Source organism: Danio aesculapii, chromosome 21 (assembly GCF_903798145.1).
Source record: "Danio aesculapii chromosome 21, fDanAes4.1, whole genome shotgun sequence".
Taxonomy (NCBI): Eukaryota; Metazoa; Chordata; class Actinopteri; order Cypriniformes; family Danionidae; genus Danio; species Danio aesculapii.
The window spans coordinates 35,038,112-35,051,610 of record NC_079455.1 but is presented as its reverse complement, the minus strand read 5'-3'; the positions used below and the strand labels follow the sequence as shown (position 1 = coordinate 35,051,610).

General features: G+C 32.0%; 1 protein-coding gene across 1 annotated transcript in view; it reads right to left on the bottom strand.

Moving 5' to 3' along the window:
• Window positions 1-13,499, bottom strand: part of LOC130214966 (potassium/sodium hyperpolarization-activated cyclic nucleotide-gated channel 1) — a 212,891-nt gene that overhangs the window by 30,271 nt on the left and 169,121 nt on the right. Inside the window, exons 5-6 of the mRNA XM_056446845.1 lie at window positions 8,173-8,319; window positions 3,170-3,410 (exon numbers count right to left, since the gene is read on the bottom strand). Coding sequence (XP_056302820.1) covers window positions 3,170-3,410; window positions 8,173-8,319 — 388 coding nt within the window. The remainder of the gene's footprint in view (window positions 1-3,169; window positions 3,411-8,172; window positions 8,320-13,499) is intronic.

Below are 13,499 nucleotides of genomic sequence, written 5' to 3'. Positions count from 1 at the left end.
AGATCATTATATCTAGATATTTAGGTATTTCTAGATCTAGATTCTAGATTAATTATAGATCATAAGATTATAGATCACGAACTTCACAGAATCATGGAAGTATGAAATGAAGGTCAATATTTGTCAATTTGCAAAAGCTAATTCAGATTAACTTGAGCTGCTAGTACAGTACATTATTATTTGGTGCATCTCTTGTTTCTGTTAATGCTCAGTTTGCACACTTACTACTATAAAATTACTTGCAGTTTTTATGCAAGTCCACAGCAGAAATTAGCCGAAATACCACAAAAAAAAGTGATTTTTGGCTTGGCGAACGGTGCATTTCATACTATGAATGTTTGTGGCGCATTGCCAGCAGTGGACGAGTGCCTGGATGAGTTAGCGGCTAAACTAGCGAATGTGTGAAGGTGTTTCTCTTTCACCCTTGTGAAAAGGTGTCCAATCAGCACCGGGCTCCTCTCTGCTTCTGCAAATGGACATGACTCTTGACCTCAGAGTCCTGGAAGTCCGTCAATTTGGCTCGAGTCCCAGCTGTGAGCTTACAAACGAGGCTTGCCTGATTTATTGTGATCAAGCGCATCACCCTAACCGACCCTCACCTCACGGCACGCTGCCAGAAATACACTTTTAACTACGGCATGTGTATTAAAATAGAAGAAAAAGATTTAGATTTAGCAGAATTTGATTTTTTGATGATGATGATGATGATGATGATGATGAAGGTAATAGTTACATGCTTTTATTTTATTTCAAAAATATTATTGGTATTTCTCTTTGTAGTTTTAACACAACAAATGCGTAATGATAAATAGAATAGTAATAGAAAATATGAATGGTAGATGCATTATTATTATTATTATTATTATTGATTTAAATATATTATTTTAAAAATCAGGGCGATACGGTGGCGCAGTAGGTAGTGTTGTCGCCTCACAGCAAGAAGGTCGCTGGTTCGAGCATTCTTGGTTCGAGTTTGCATGTTCTCCCCGCATTCGCGTGGGTTTGCTCCGGGTGCTCCGGTTTCCTCCACAAGTCCAAAGACATACGGTACAGGTGATTTGGGTAAGCTAAAATTGTCCATAGTGTATGTGTGTAAATGAGGGTATGAGTGTTTGCCAGTGATGGGTTGCAGCTGGAAAGGCATCCGCTGCGTAAAACGTGCTGGATAAGTTAGCGGTTCATTCCGCTGTGGTGACCCCAGATTAATAAAGGGACTAAGCAGAAAAAAAAAAATTTATGAATTAATAAACAAAATCAAATACATTCATTTTATTGTGTAATATTTAGTAAATAATACAGTTGTATTTTTATAATCATGGTAAAAGTGGTTGTAATTACTTATATTTTTATTTTTTGGATTTATTTGTATTATCAGAAAATTATTTGATCATTAGTTATTTAATCTTTTTATTTGTAATACTATTAATAATAATATTAATATTAATAATAACATGTTTGGTTATTATTGCTATTATTATTCTTGTTATTATTATTATCAGTATTATCAGTATTAAAAAAATGCTTTACTGTTTATATTTATTTATTTTCATATGTGTGTATTCTTTTTCATTGTTTATTATAATAATAAAATAATAATAATAATAATTATTATTATTATTATTATAGATTTAGAATTATATGACTCTTTATTGTAAATAATACCATTAGTTGTATTTTCATAATTATAGTAAAAGTCGGAGTAACTATATTTTTATCATTTTGGATTTATTTGTATTATCAGTAAATGATTTGAACAATTGTTTTATTTGTAACAACAACAACAACAACAACAATAATAATAATAGTAATAATACATTTCGTTACTAATTATTGTTGTTGTTGTTGTTATTATTATTATTATTATTAGTAGTAGTAGTAGGAGTAGTAGGAGTAGTATTAAACATGCTTTACTATTTGTATTTGTTTAGTTTTATGTGTGCATTCCTAATTTTCGTTTGTATTATTATTATTATTATCATCATCATCATTATTATTATTATTATTATTATTATTATTATTATTATTGGTTTTAAAAAATATTAATAATAAATACATTAATTTTATTGTATAATGTTTTGTAAACTTTTAAATACAATCATAATTAAAGTAGTAACAATATTTATATTTGTAATATTTTGGAATGAATTGTATTATCAGTAAACTATTTAAACATACTTTTAACTGTTTTATTAATAATAATAATAATAATAATAATAATAATAATAATTATTATTATTATTATTATTATTATTATTCATTTTATTTTATTTTTTTGTTGTTGATTTTATTATTGTTATTATTGTTATTATATTTATTCAAATTATTTGGTTATTACTATTATTATCAGTATTAGAAATGCTATATTGTTTTTATTTATTTTTATATGTGTGTATTCTCATTTTTCTTTTTCTTCTTCTTATTTTTGTTGTTGTTTTAAATACTAATAGCAACATTTTTCAGACACCGGTATTGGTCAGTGAAAATCCCAATGCAACTACACCTAAATGCCAATAAATACGTGTGTAAATTAGCTTGTCCTCCATTATGTGCTTTTATATGATCTGCATCGAATTTAGGAGCAAGGTCAGTGTGTGTTGAGTTCGTATCAGAGCGCAGTGAGGAGGAAGAGATTTTCTGACACTGCCAGCAGCTTCGACACACGTTCGCCCCCGTGTACAAACGCACACACGCCAGCAGCACTTCTGCCATAGGCCAAAATACCACCAGCAGATGGTTTTTCCACTGGAGCAGGTGGCTGGCATCACAGTGTGCCCGTGCTAGAGCAGGCACAACCTTCATGAATCGTGAGGGGGGGGGGGTGGGGGGGGGGGGGGGGGGGAAGAAAACATTTCAGGTTTCATTCCTACATTTGAACAGCTTAGGTAACATTAAATAACATGTCACCAAGGTCGCAAGTGACATAATCTGTGTATTATAAAACACTGTGTGGCTGTACTCGACTCTGAGTTGGTCTTTTGTGCTTGATTTTAGTACAACATGATGTTTTGTACTCATACCAACTGCAGTGTTTTGCCTTAAAGGGATAGTTCACCCCAAAAATTTAAGTACTCAACATTTACTCAGACTCAAGTAGTCTCAAACTGATTTTTCTTGTACACAAAGAACTCAAAAGAGTCAACAGTCAAAAGATAGTCTTTGTCAAACTAACCTCCAAAGTAGGATCCGTCAGTAAGTTTGAGCTCTTTGTTGAATTTGGTAATGACACTGGCCACTCCGTGCTGTATGAAGTACATCTTTTTCCCCACGGTTCCCTCACGAATAATGTAATCGTTGGGCTGGAAGACCTCAAACTTCAGTTTGCTCAGCATTCCTGTCACAAAGTTCGGGTCCGCGTTCGCAAACAGAGGCATCGTGGCCACCAGCTTACGGCAATTGAAGTTCACAATTTCCTGAGGAAAAAACAAACCCAGAAAGGAATTTAGCAGTCTTAAAATGCATTTCAGACCATATATAGAGAGAGTTGAAGCCAAAATTATTAGCCTTTTTTTTTTCCTTTTAAATATTTCCCAAATGATAATTAACAGAAATTTTCACAGAATTTCCTATTATATTTTTTCTTCTGGGAAAGTCTTATTTATTTTAGTTTAGCTGGAATAACAGCAGTTTTTTGTTACTTAAAAAAAATTTGGGTCAAAATATTTTATTTAAATTTTTTATAAAAAAAAATTTCCCCAAAAACTGTTGAAAATAATCTTCTTTGTTGAGCAAAACTTGGCAAATGTTTTTAAAAGAATATCATTAAAAAATATATTATATATTTATTATTATTATTATTTAAATCTTAAAATGTTGAACACAATTTAATATAATTATTTTTTTATTTAATTTATTTATATTTATTTTATTTATTTATTATTATTATTTTTATTACATTAATAATAATAACAATAATAAAATAGAAATAAAATAATTCCATTATGTAACATTTGTTGTGTGTTTTCTGTGCTGGAAATTACTTCAGATATTTTTAACGAACTACAACTCCCAGAACTCTTTGCACCCATCAACCCCTGCAACAGCTGACAATAATCCAGACATTCACACACAGACAGAGCTGTAGCTCGTTTTCACTGATTACATTGACTACATATACACTTTCACTCATATACATATACACTCACTTTCACATCCACATTGTCGAGTCTTGTTTCTTTCCTAAACATTATGAAGTCTCTGTTTGTTTATCCATGTTTTGATTCTTGCCTTGTTCAGCATTTTGATTCTTTGCTGCCTAGTCTGACTTTCACCTGTATTTTTTACCACGTTTATTTAATGGTGGGCAAAGCGAGGCTTCATGAAACACTGAAACAGTCAAAGCAAATTTGTCGAAGTTTCAGAAAGTTTCGAAACCCCTCTCTATAGTGACACCTAGTGGACATTTTTTATGTATTTCAATGGTCTAGAACAGCTTCAGCAAAGAAACAGTTAAGCAAATTGAGGTATTAAACCCCACGTTGTAGAGTTAAAGTTTCAAGTAATTTAGTGGAGCGGTGAGAGTTTCAGACTAGCATTAAAAGATAATGGATTCCAATCCAGGGAGATGCAGATATAGATGTCAGTTCTGTTCTTGTTGCGTGTTTTGTTTTAACATTGGTCTGGCATCCAAATGAACACTTTGTTGATAAATTGTTTTGGTCATAAAACATTATCCTTATAAAAATGCATCAAGTCAAAATTTCTGAATATTTGTACAAGTTGGTATTCGAACCTGGGCCATTTGCAGCATAGTAACTTTGAGCACAAGGCTACATGAAATAGAGAGTTTTTTTCCGACCCCGTATGTCAAACGCAGCTTTGCCAGGTCTTAAAACACTTCTGAAATGACCAATGCTTTGAACTTTACTCACGTGACTTGTGTGTTTCGAATCATCTTAGTCACATGACCCGTGTCTTTCAATCATGCTTCGGTGCAGTGTTTTGAAACACGTACACTTCGGGATCTCGACATTATATCGAAATGTCAGTTTCACATCAACCATCCCTACGTTTATTGGATTACCTTTACGCTATTGTTTTGCTCCTGTTTTTTTTTTTTACCTTTGCCTGTATGACCTGTCCTTCAATAAACTGCATTTGGATCCGTACGTCTGTCATCACCGTTCACTTCGAACAGAAGACTCATGTAATCAGTGAAAACAAGCTACAGCTGTGTCTGTGTGAATGTCTGGATTATTGTCAGCTGTTGCAGGGGTTGATGGGTGCAAATATTTCTGGGAGTTGTAGTTAAAAAGTTAAAAAGTTTTCAGTAAATAATTATCGTTAAAATTAAAAACATTATAATTTTAAATATTTAAAAATAGTAATAGCTGTGTTATTACTATTATTATTATTATTATTATTATTATTATTATTATTATTATTATTATTATTATTATTATTATTATACTTAAACTAAATTACTGTTACAACAATATGGATATCAAACCTTGAAAAGCTTTTTTTTTCCCAAACTTTTTGCTTCATGCTCCTCTGCGACAATCTAAAGCCTCTCAAGTCTCTCTCCCTCTGCATTGCGGTGATCTTTTTTTTTTTCTAGTTATTTTCCTGTACATTGAGAGTCGATCTCACTTCAGCCATTAACTGAAGGCCTGATACGCATTATATTCATTGCTGCTCATCTGAACGCTGCGTTTGTTTGCTGTGAAAATCACATTTGCACTGTGTTTTAAATGGGGAAAAAACACGTCAGGAAGGTTTTGACCGCAATCTCACAGGAGGAATAATGAGTTTGATGGCCACGTCCAACCCTTTACCTCCACCGGGGAGACAAGCTGGAGACTTTATCTATTTAAAGCTGGTTTGTCACAAGGCGGTGCATGTAAAAATAGCAGCTCTGACCAACTGAGGGACAGAGAGAGAGAGAGAGAGAGAGAGAGAGATAAAGGTGTTTTGGGGTAGAAGAAAGAAGCAGTGTTAGCTTTCGTTTCGCTGTGTCATAAAAAAAAGCTGGGTTCCACACAATAGAATTGTGTTGGGAAAACATGAAGGATTTAAGTTGACTTATAATAGTTTTTTTTACAAATTTAAGTGGATTTAACATAAAATAATTAAGTTGTCGCAAAAGAAAAACACTCAAGAGTCATGTTGTTTCTGCTCAATTTGAATATGTTTGATTGTAGACGTCCATTGCAATTATGATGACATGAGTGTTGCATTCTGGGGCATTTCGATACATTTCTGAAATATGTTTATTGTTCATTGTACACCAATTTTCTGTCTGTACAAAATATATCTTGATAAGAAAATCAGCATATTAGAATGATTTCTGAAGGATCATGTCAATAATGATGCGGAAAATTCAACTTTCAATCACAGGAATAAATTCAAGTTTAAAATATGTTGTGATATAAAACGGTTATTTAAAAGTGTAATCCTTTTTTCCACAATATTACTGTTTTTTTTTTTTTGTCAAATAGTTTGGCTTAAGGAGCACAGGAGACTTTTTCTTATAAAAAAATAAAAAAGAAATTAATATCTTGAATGTATGGAGCTAATAATATGCCAAAACAATCTGAATTTGAATTGTGTTATTTTGAATTATTGACAATTGTAATTTAATAAATCTGAATTTTTATATGCTATTGAAATTTGTTTAAATTTGAATTTCTTCAATTTAATTTCAATTTCTTAATTTGAATATTGAACATCTGAAATGTAAGACAACAGAATTTTTCAAGGCTGATTGTTTTTACAAACGTATTTTCAGACTTTTTTCAAAGATTTTTTATGTTCTGAATTCCTAGACTGCAGATATCCAGTTTGTAAAAATACAGCTTCAAGTTTTTAAGATGAATAAATTCAGAACATCAAATTCAATATACTAAAATTTAAAACCAGAAATTCACATCGTGAAATTCTGATTCAGCAGAATGTATGTCTTGCATTTTGCTATCAAGCATCAACTATGAGCGGAAAAAGCACGCTACGTCAGTCGTGTCTTTTTCATTGTCCAATCAACTGAAAGCAGAGGCGGGGTTTCTGTTGACTTGACAGCAGTGTTTGTGTGTTGTCAAGACGACTACAGAGACTTTTATAGATGGAGGAGAGACTAGTGGTTGCTGTTTTGAGTTATACGAAGCTGAATTACATCACAAATCGTAAATATCACAATATTAAAAGACACAAAAAAGGCAGTGTGGTGTGCCTCGCATTCTGTGTTTTATAAACAAATTTCGGGTGAAGCACGATCAGTTTTAATGAAGCTAATTCATCACCGACAATCATTCTATTCTACAATCAGCACAAGACCAAACCCCTATAAATAGTCAAACACATCATACCTCTGTTTTCTCTCGACTTCAGCATCCCTCCACCACCCCAGCTCCACTCTATTAAACCCGATACCTATTTAAAATGAAGCGTTCTGGAGCTGGGCTAGACATTGCACTCGGAGCATATCATTCTCTATCCTGATAAGGGGAATAACACGAGTAAGGGTGTTTTTCTGAGCTCAGAGCCCTCTCTCCGAACAGCAAACCAAATACACTTATATTCTATTTAGTCAAATTTCTGTGAGCGTGAAAATGGAAAAGTGAGGTCGGTGCGATCGCCTTTTGCACCATATTTTGCACCGCCTCTTGCACCATACTCTTGCAACATACTCAAACATTCTCTTTAATTTACAATATTATTATATTACAATATTGTATTATTTTATTTTTAAACAATTTAGTGTATTAAAATACGATTTTATTAATAATAATACTAATAATTTTTATTATTATTATTATTAAAAAATGTTCATTCTATTCTATATCAATAACATAGCTCTTGCTCTATATCACATGACTTTAACAAAATTCTGAATACATCTTACACCTATATTATGACATAAAAAATAAAACCTCTATCACCAGTGGTTGTTTTAGGGCTGATACCACCTTTTTTGTAAGTCGAACTAAAATAAACTACCATTAAACCGACACATTAGTGATACAGTAACTCTGCCAGAGTTTACTAGGGCTTAAACAACTGTATATGGAAAGAAACGAGTGGTTATGAAGCTCTCAGATAAGATGTTTCCAGTGATATCTAAATGAAAAGGATTATGCTTCCAGACAGAGAGATAATCCTGGATCAGCACATATTTTCTGAGATACTTGCATTCTGATGCGGCGGGGGCCGTTTGAGCTGAAGATATTACAGTCTCACCTCTTTGAGCGGGTCGTTGAGCTCGTTAAGGATGCTGTCTTCATCAAAGATCTTCCCCTGGTAACGATGCTCATAATAATCGTGGATTTTCTGACGCATGTCGGCGGGCAGCTTGTGGAAGGACATGTACTGCTCCACTTGCTTGTACTGTGAGAGAGACAGAAAAAAAAAGAGTTCATGAGAAACCTGGGGATAATCTACTGTATGTTTCTATACAATTATGTTTGTGGAATATGTGTTTTAATGACATTTCATTAAAAAAAAAAACAGAATGAAAACACCAAGATGTGCATAATTTAAAAAAAATGTGCATAATAAAGATATACACTTTATTGCGATATGAGATATGATGTATCAATATGAGATATAGGTTATTTTATATGTAAGATATGCTATATGGAAACACAGTATTATATTATATTATATTATATTATATTATATTATATTATATTATATTATATTATATTATATTATATTATAAACAAATTTTTAAAATTGGCTGATAGCTGTGCAATATTCTGCCAGTACCAGCACTCGTGCCGCCTCTATACCCTTCACCTTTGTGCATTACTCTGCCCACATACAGCAACAAGCAGAGGACACTCTACAGTTTGTCAAATATTGCTATTGTTGGACAACATAATGTACTTTTGAGGCTTTTTCGAGAACGTAGTTGTTTAGATTGCAACTATGCAGTTTATTTATAAGGATAGTGCCTATTTTGAAATATTTATAATTTCTGAGAGACAGCGCGTCTGTGGCCATTAGCTTGCCATACTGAGCAGACCAAAGACTGTTGACGTTGTCCATCCACAAGATGGCGACAGGACCGCGTAATAAGCCCTTAGAAAATTAAAGTAATTTAAAATTTTAGCGTAATTTTAGCGTAATTTAAAAAAATTTGCGTAATTTCTAACTACAGCTGATCAAATCGTTATTAAACTGGTAAGTGATATTCTGAGTCAATCTCTCCTTTGTATGTTGTCCTGATGTATTTATACCATATAATTGTAGTGTATTGAGTGTGAGATGGGACTCGCATATCAGGAATGTGTGTTGTGTTGGCAGAAAGAAAGAAGAAATATTATATCATATCATATATCATATCATATCATATCATATCATATTATATTATATTATATTATATTATATTATATTATATTATATTCTACTTTATGTTATATTATATATTATTCTATGTTGGGGTTCAGTGGTTAGCACTGTCGCCTCACAGCAAGAAGGTCGCTGGTTCGAGTCCCTGGGTCAGTTGGCATTTCTATGTGGAGTTTGCATGTACTCCCCGTGTCGGCATAGGTTTCCTATGTGTGCTCCGCTTTACCCCACAATTCCAAAGACATGCGCTGTAGGTGAATTGGATGCACCACATTGCTTTTTTTTTTACAAAAACCTCTAAATTTACCTAATGGGACAAAAAATCCCTAAAGATGCAATTAGAAATTATTTTACCAAACATAAAACACATTACACAAACCACCTAAAATTAAAAATATATAAATCCGTCAAGAAAGAGCTGTGGTAACGCCTGATAAATCAGGGACTAAGCAAAAGAAAAAATTTATGAATGAAATCTGTCAAGTAAGTGCATTAATCAATAACAATAAAATTAACAATAATTAAAACTTAATCTATTGTCATTTCTGATATTTGGGAATTGGATTTAAAATCTAAATATTGCAAACATTGCAAAGCCTATTATCAATAATATTAAATAATGTAGTGTAAAACATTGTGAAACATCAATATCTGTGCATTGTCTATTAATATATAAAAGTGTATATATATATATATAAAACATTAGCAAATAAAACACAAGGTAGGCCTACTGGGCAAAAAAGAGATGTCTCTTAGACACTTTTAAAAGCTGTCATTCATTCATCCTCACTATACTCTTGGTCTTCGTATCTCTTTTTCGTCTATTGTTTATCCTCATAGCATCCATGTGGGATAAAAAAAAAACAGCATCTTAACTTCGTCTTTCATGAAACGAAGTTGCCGTTTAATGTACAGAAAATCGCACTCATTCATAGTAGCGTCACTGTGCAAAAAAACGTAATATATGCATGCTACACTTCTGACTGTAGTGTGTTTTTATTTCTTATAATGGATTTCTTATAATTTCTTAATGGGCTTATTTGAGGTAAGGGATGTTTTCATTTGCCATTCACTGACAGTCGGACAGGCTCATCCAAATGATCAAACTCTGAGAACTCAAAATCTTTTAAAATCTGAATCTGAATCAAAATAAAACAGTCTCCTCATAAAAGCCGGAGTATCAGCACGCTGTTACATTGAAAACATATGATTCGCCCCTTCTGATTGGTTCTCGGAATATAGCGAGTTTTGCAGTCAAAGGCAAGTGGCGTTTAGAGGCTTTTGCAAACAAGCTGTTATTTTAAAGCAAAAATATTTGTTGAACATGTACTACGTGCCTAAAGCATTCACTCAATGTCATTAGCTCATTTTAGGCGGAAGTGACGTTTAGCAACTTTTGTATCTGGACTCTTTCTATATATAATAATAATTACTCCAATCTTTGAAAGAGTAATATGTAGCTATATAATATATTTATTTTATATTATCTTATACTATTTATATTATAATATTATTCTATATTATATTACTACATATAAATTATTATATAGTAAACATTTAAAATCAAAAGTCAGATAAACTCTATCAATAATGTTTGTGACTATTTGACTATATAAGAAGCTGCTACGTAAAAATGAATACACCTGCATATTTATACCTACTCTCAAAACAATCAAAGCTCTTCTCTGCAGGCCTTTGATGAAATGATCTCTTTAATTCACGCCTGATTTAGCGATGAGCATTTTAGATAAGTCCTTATTAAACACATGGTGAAATTGTGCTAGGTCACTGGCGGTGGGCAGGTGGTGCATCACTTCCTGTCTGCCAACTCATCTGATGACATCAGAGCAGGACGGTCTAATGCCAACACCTGCTGCTTGTTACCTTCCTCTGGTTACACACTAATCCAATTACAGGTGCATTCTGTACCTACACAGGCTGTCCACTTCATAGTAACACAGGAAATTACAGCCTATATCCGTCTGAGGACAATCTAGTTTATATTCATCCATTGACTTTCATATCTGTAGCAGCTCATTTGCTCCTGCCGCTGGATATATGAACTCTGTTTCTATAAGGGCTGTTGTATCTGTTCTGTCTCTTTTTTTTTTTTTACCTTGGAATAAGATTAGATGTGTTTTAGAAACTGCTCAGAGAAGATGAAATATATATTTTCTCGTTTAATAAAATATGATTATGTAACCCATGCCTTATAGTTTCTTTTTATCTGTAATACAAAGCATGTTGATATGTTACAGTATGATGCATTATTGTTATTGTTATTATTATTATTATATGTATATGTATGTATATTAGATTAGATTAGATTCAACTTTATTGTCATTACACATGTACAAGTACAAGGCAACGAACATATATGTATATACATATATGTTTATGTATGTGTGTGTATATATATATATATATATATATATATATATATATATATATATATATATATATATATACATTCACTGTAAAAAAAATGCTGAGTTCCACAAATGAAGGAACTAAGTTAGCTTATTAGTTTTTACAAATTAATGTGGGTTAAACCTAAAACAATCAAGTTGTCCAAAAAAAACCTTCAAGAATTGTGTTATTTTAGCTCATTTTAAATAAATGGTTAGAACAAACAGCTAATGAGTGTTGGCTAGGCTAATTTCACCAAACAGCTCTTTCATATGTTAAAATAAGCGAAATCCTTTACGTTAAAAGCAGTATGTGTTTTATGTGATGGCTGTGTGTGTGTATGTGTTATGATCTATTATCAGTGTGGGTGAAATGGTTTTGGACGGACAGGACAATTCTAGCACCAAGCTATTAAGCTAATGTTCCCAAAGCTCTCCCTGTTCTGCATCTGAACAGGAGAACAGACAGACCTGCGGCTACTTAGAGCCTTGACAGCAAGTCTTTATCCTTGTCTTTCAGACAGAGGCCTGAAGAATTTAAAGAGCTGATGTCTTCAGGCTGCTTTAGTCGACTATGCTGATTTTAGACTCCATCTCTGAGGAGTCTTTGTGTCTGATGTGTGAAGGAAGCAGTGATGTATTGACTGCTTGTCAATGCTAGTAAACATGCAGTTGCTCAAAGTGGAATTTAAGGACAAATTTGTGGGTTTTATTTACAAAGCAGTCGGTTTTAATGAATCACTAAATATGCTGTAATAGTGCTGTGCATACATTTATTTAAATAGAGATGCACAATGTTTTTGTAAAGTATATATATTTTTAACTATTTAAACTATCTTCCTGATACATGCTATAAATGTAAACAAGAGAAGGGAACGTTATTTCATTGTATGTGGGAGTGTACTAAAGTCAGTTGTTTTTGGGTTAAAATACTGAATATTGTCAAATCAGTAGTAAATAAATTCCTCTTGACCAGCTTGACTGAGCTTGTGTATTTTGCATATTTGTCCATTGAACTTTGATGGGACCAAACATGAAAGATTACTGTTAATTTGATGTTTTCTGGAAGCTAAACATGTGCAGTAATTGCGTGTTCTTGGAAAAAAGAAGACAGTCCTGGTGTATCTTAGTCGATAAATGGGATGGCCTCTTGCCTTGCCTTAGAAAAGATAACCTATTTTTTGAAAAACAAAATTCATATACAGTATGTTGGTCTATTTGGAACGCATTCTATGACTCTTTGGAGAATCTGGATGGTGACTCTTTTGTTGAACTGATGGATATTAAAAGTATATAGATTAGACAAATATGTTATTGCTGTATTATTTAATATTAGTAGTATTATTTATTTACTTTTCTTTTTCTGTCAAAGTGTATTAAGCTGCTTTGAGTTTATATTATTCTTGTAGAATTTTTGGTTTTGTATGTTTATCTTGTATTTATTTTTTGCTAAAATTAATAATTAAATTGTTGTAAATAAAAACTATTTAAACTATATATTTTTTAAACTATTTATAAAATAATTTTTATTTTAATTTTAAATTAAATGTAGGAAAACTTAAATTTTCTCTTTTTAATTTAAAATGTATTATTAATATTATTTTTTTTCATCATTCTTATTTTGTAAAGTAAGTAAAAACTGTAGCACAATTCTGTCTTTTGTAAAATGTTTTATTTATTTTTTATTTGTATGCTGTAGTATGCTATTTATTCATATGTATTACATTTATTATTTTAATTTTATCATTGTAAGCTTGAAATTACTATTTTATTTTGTATTTAAATTTTAGCATTAGTCTTTTTTAA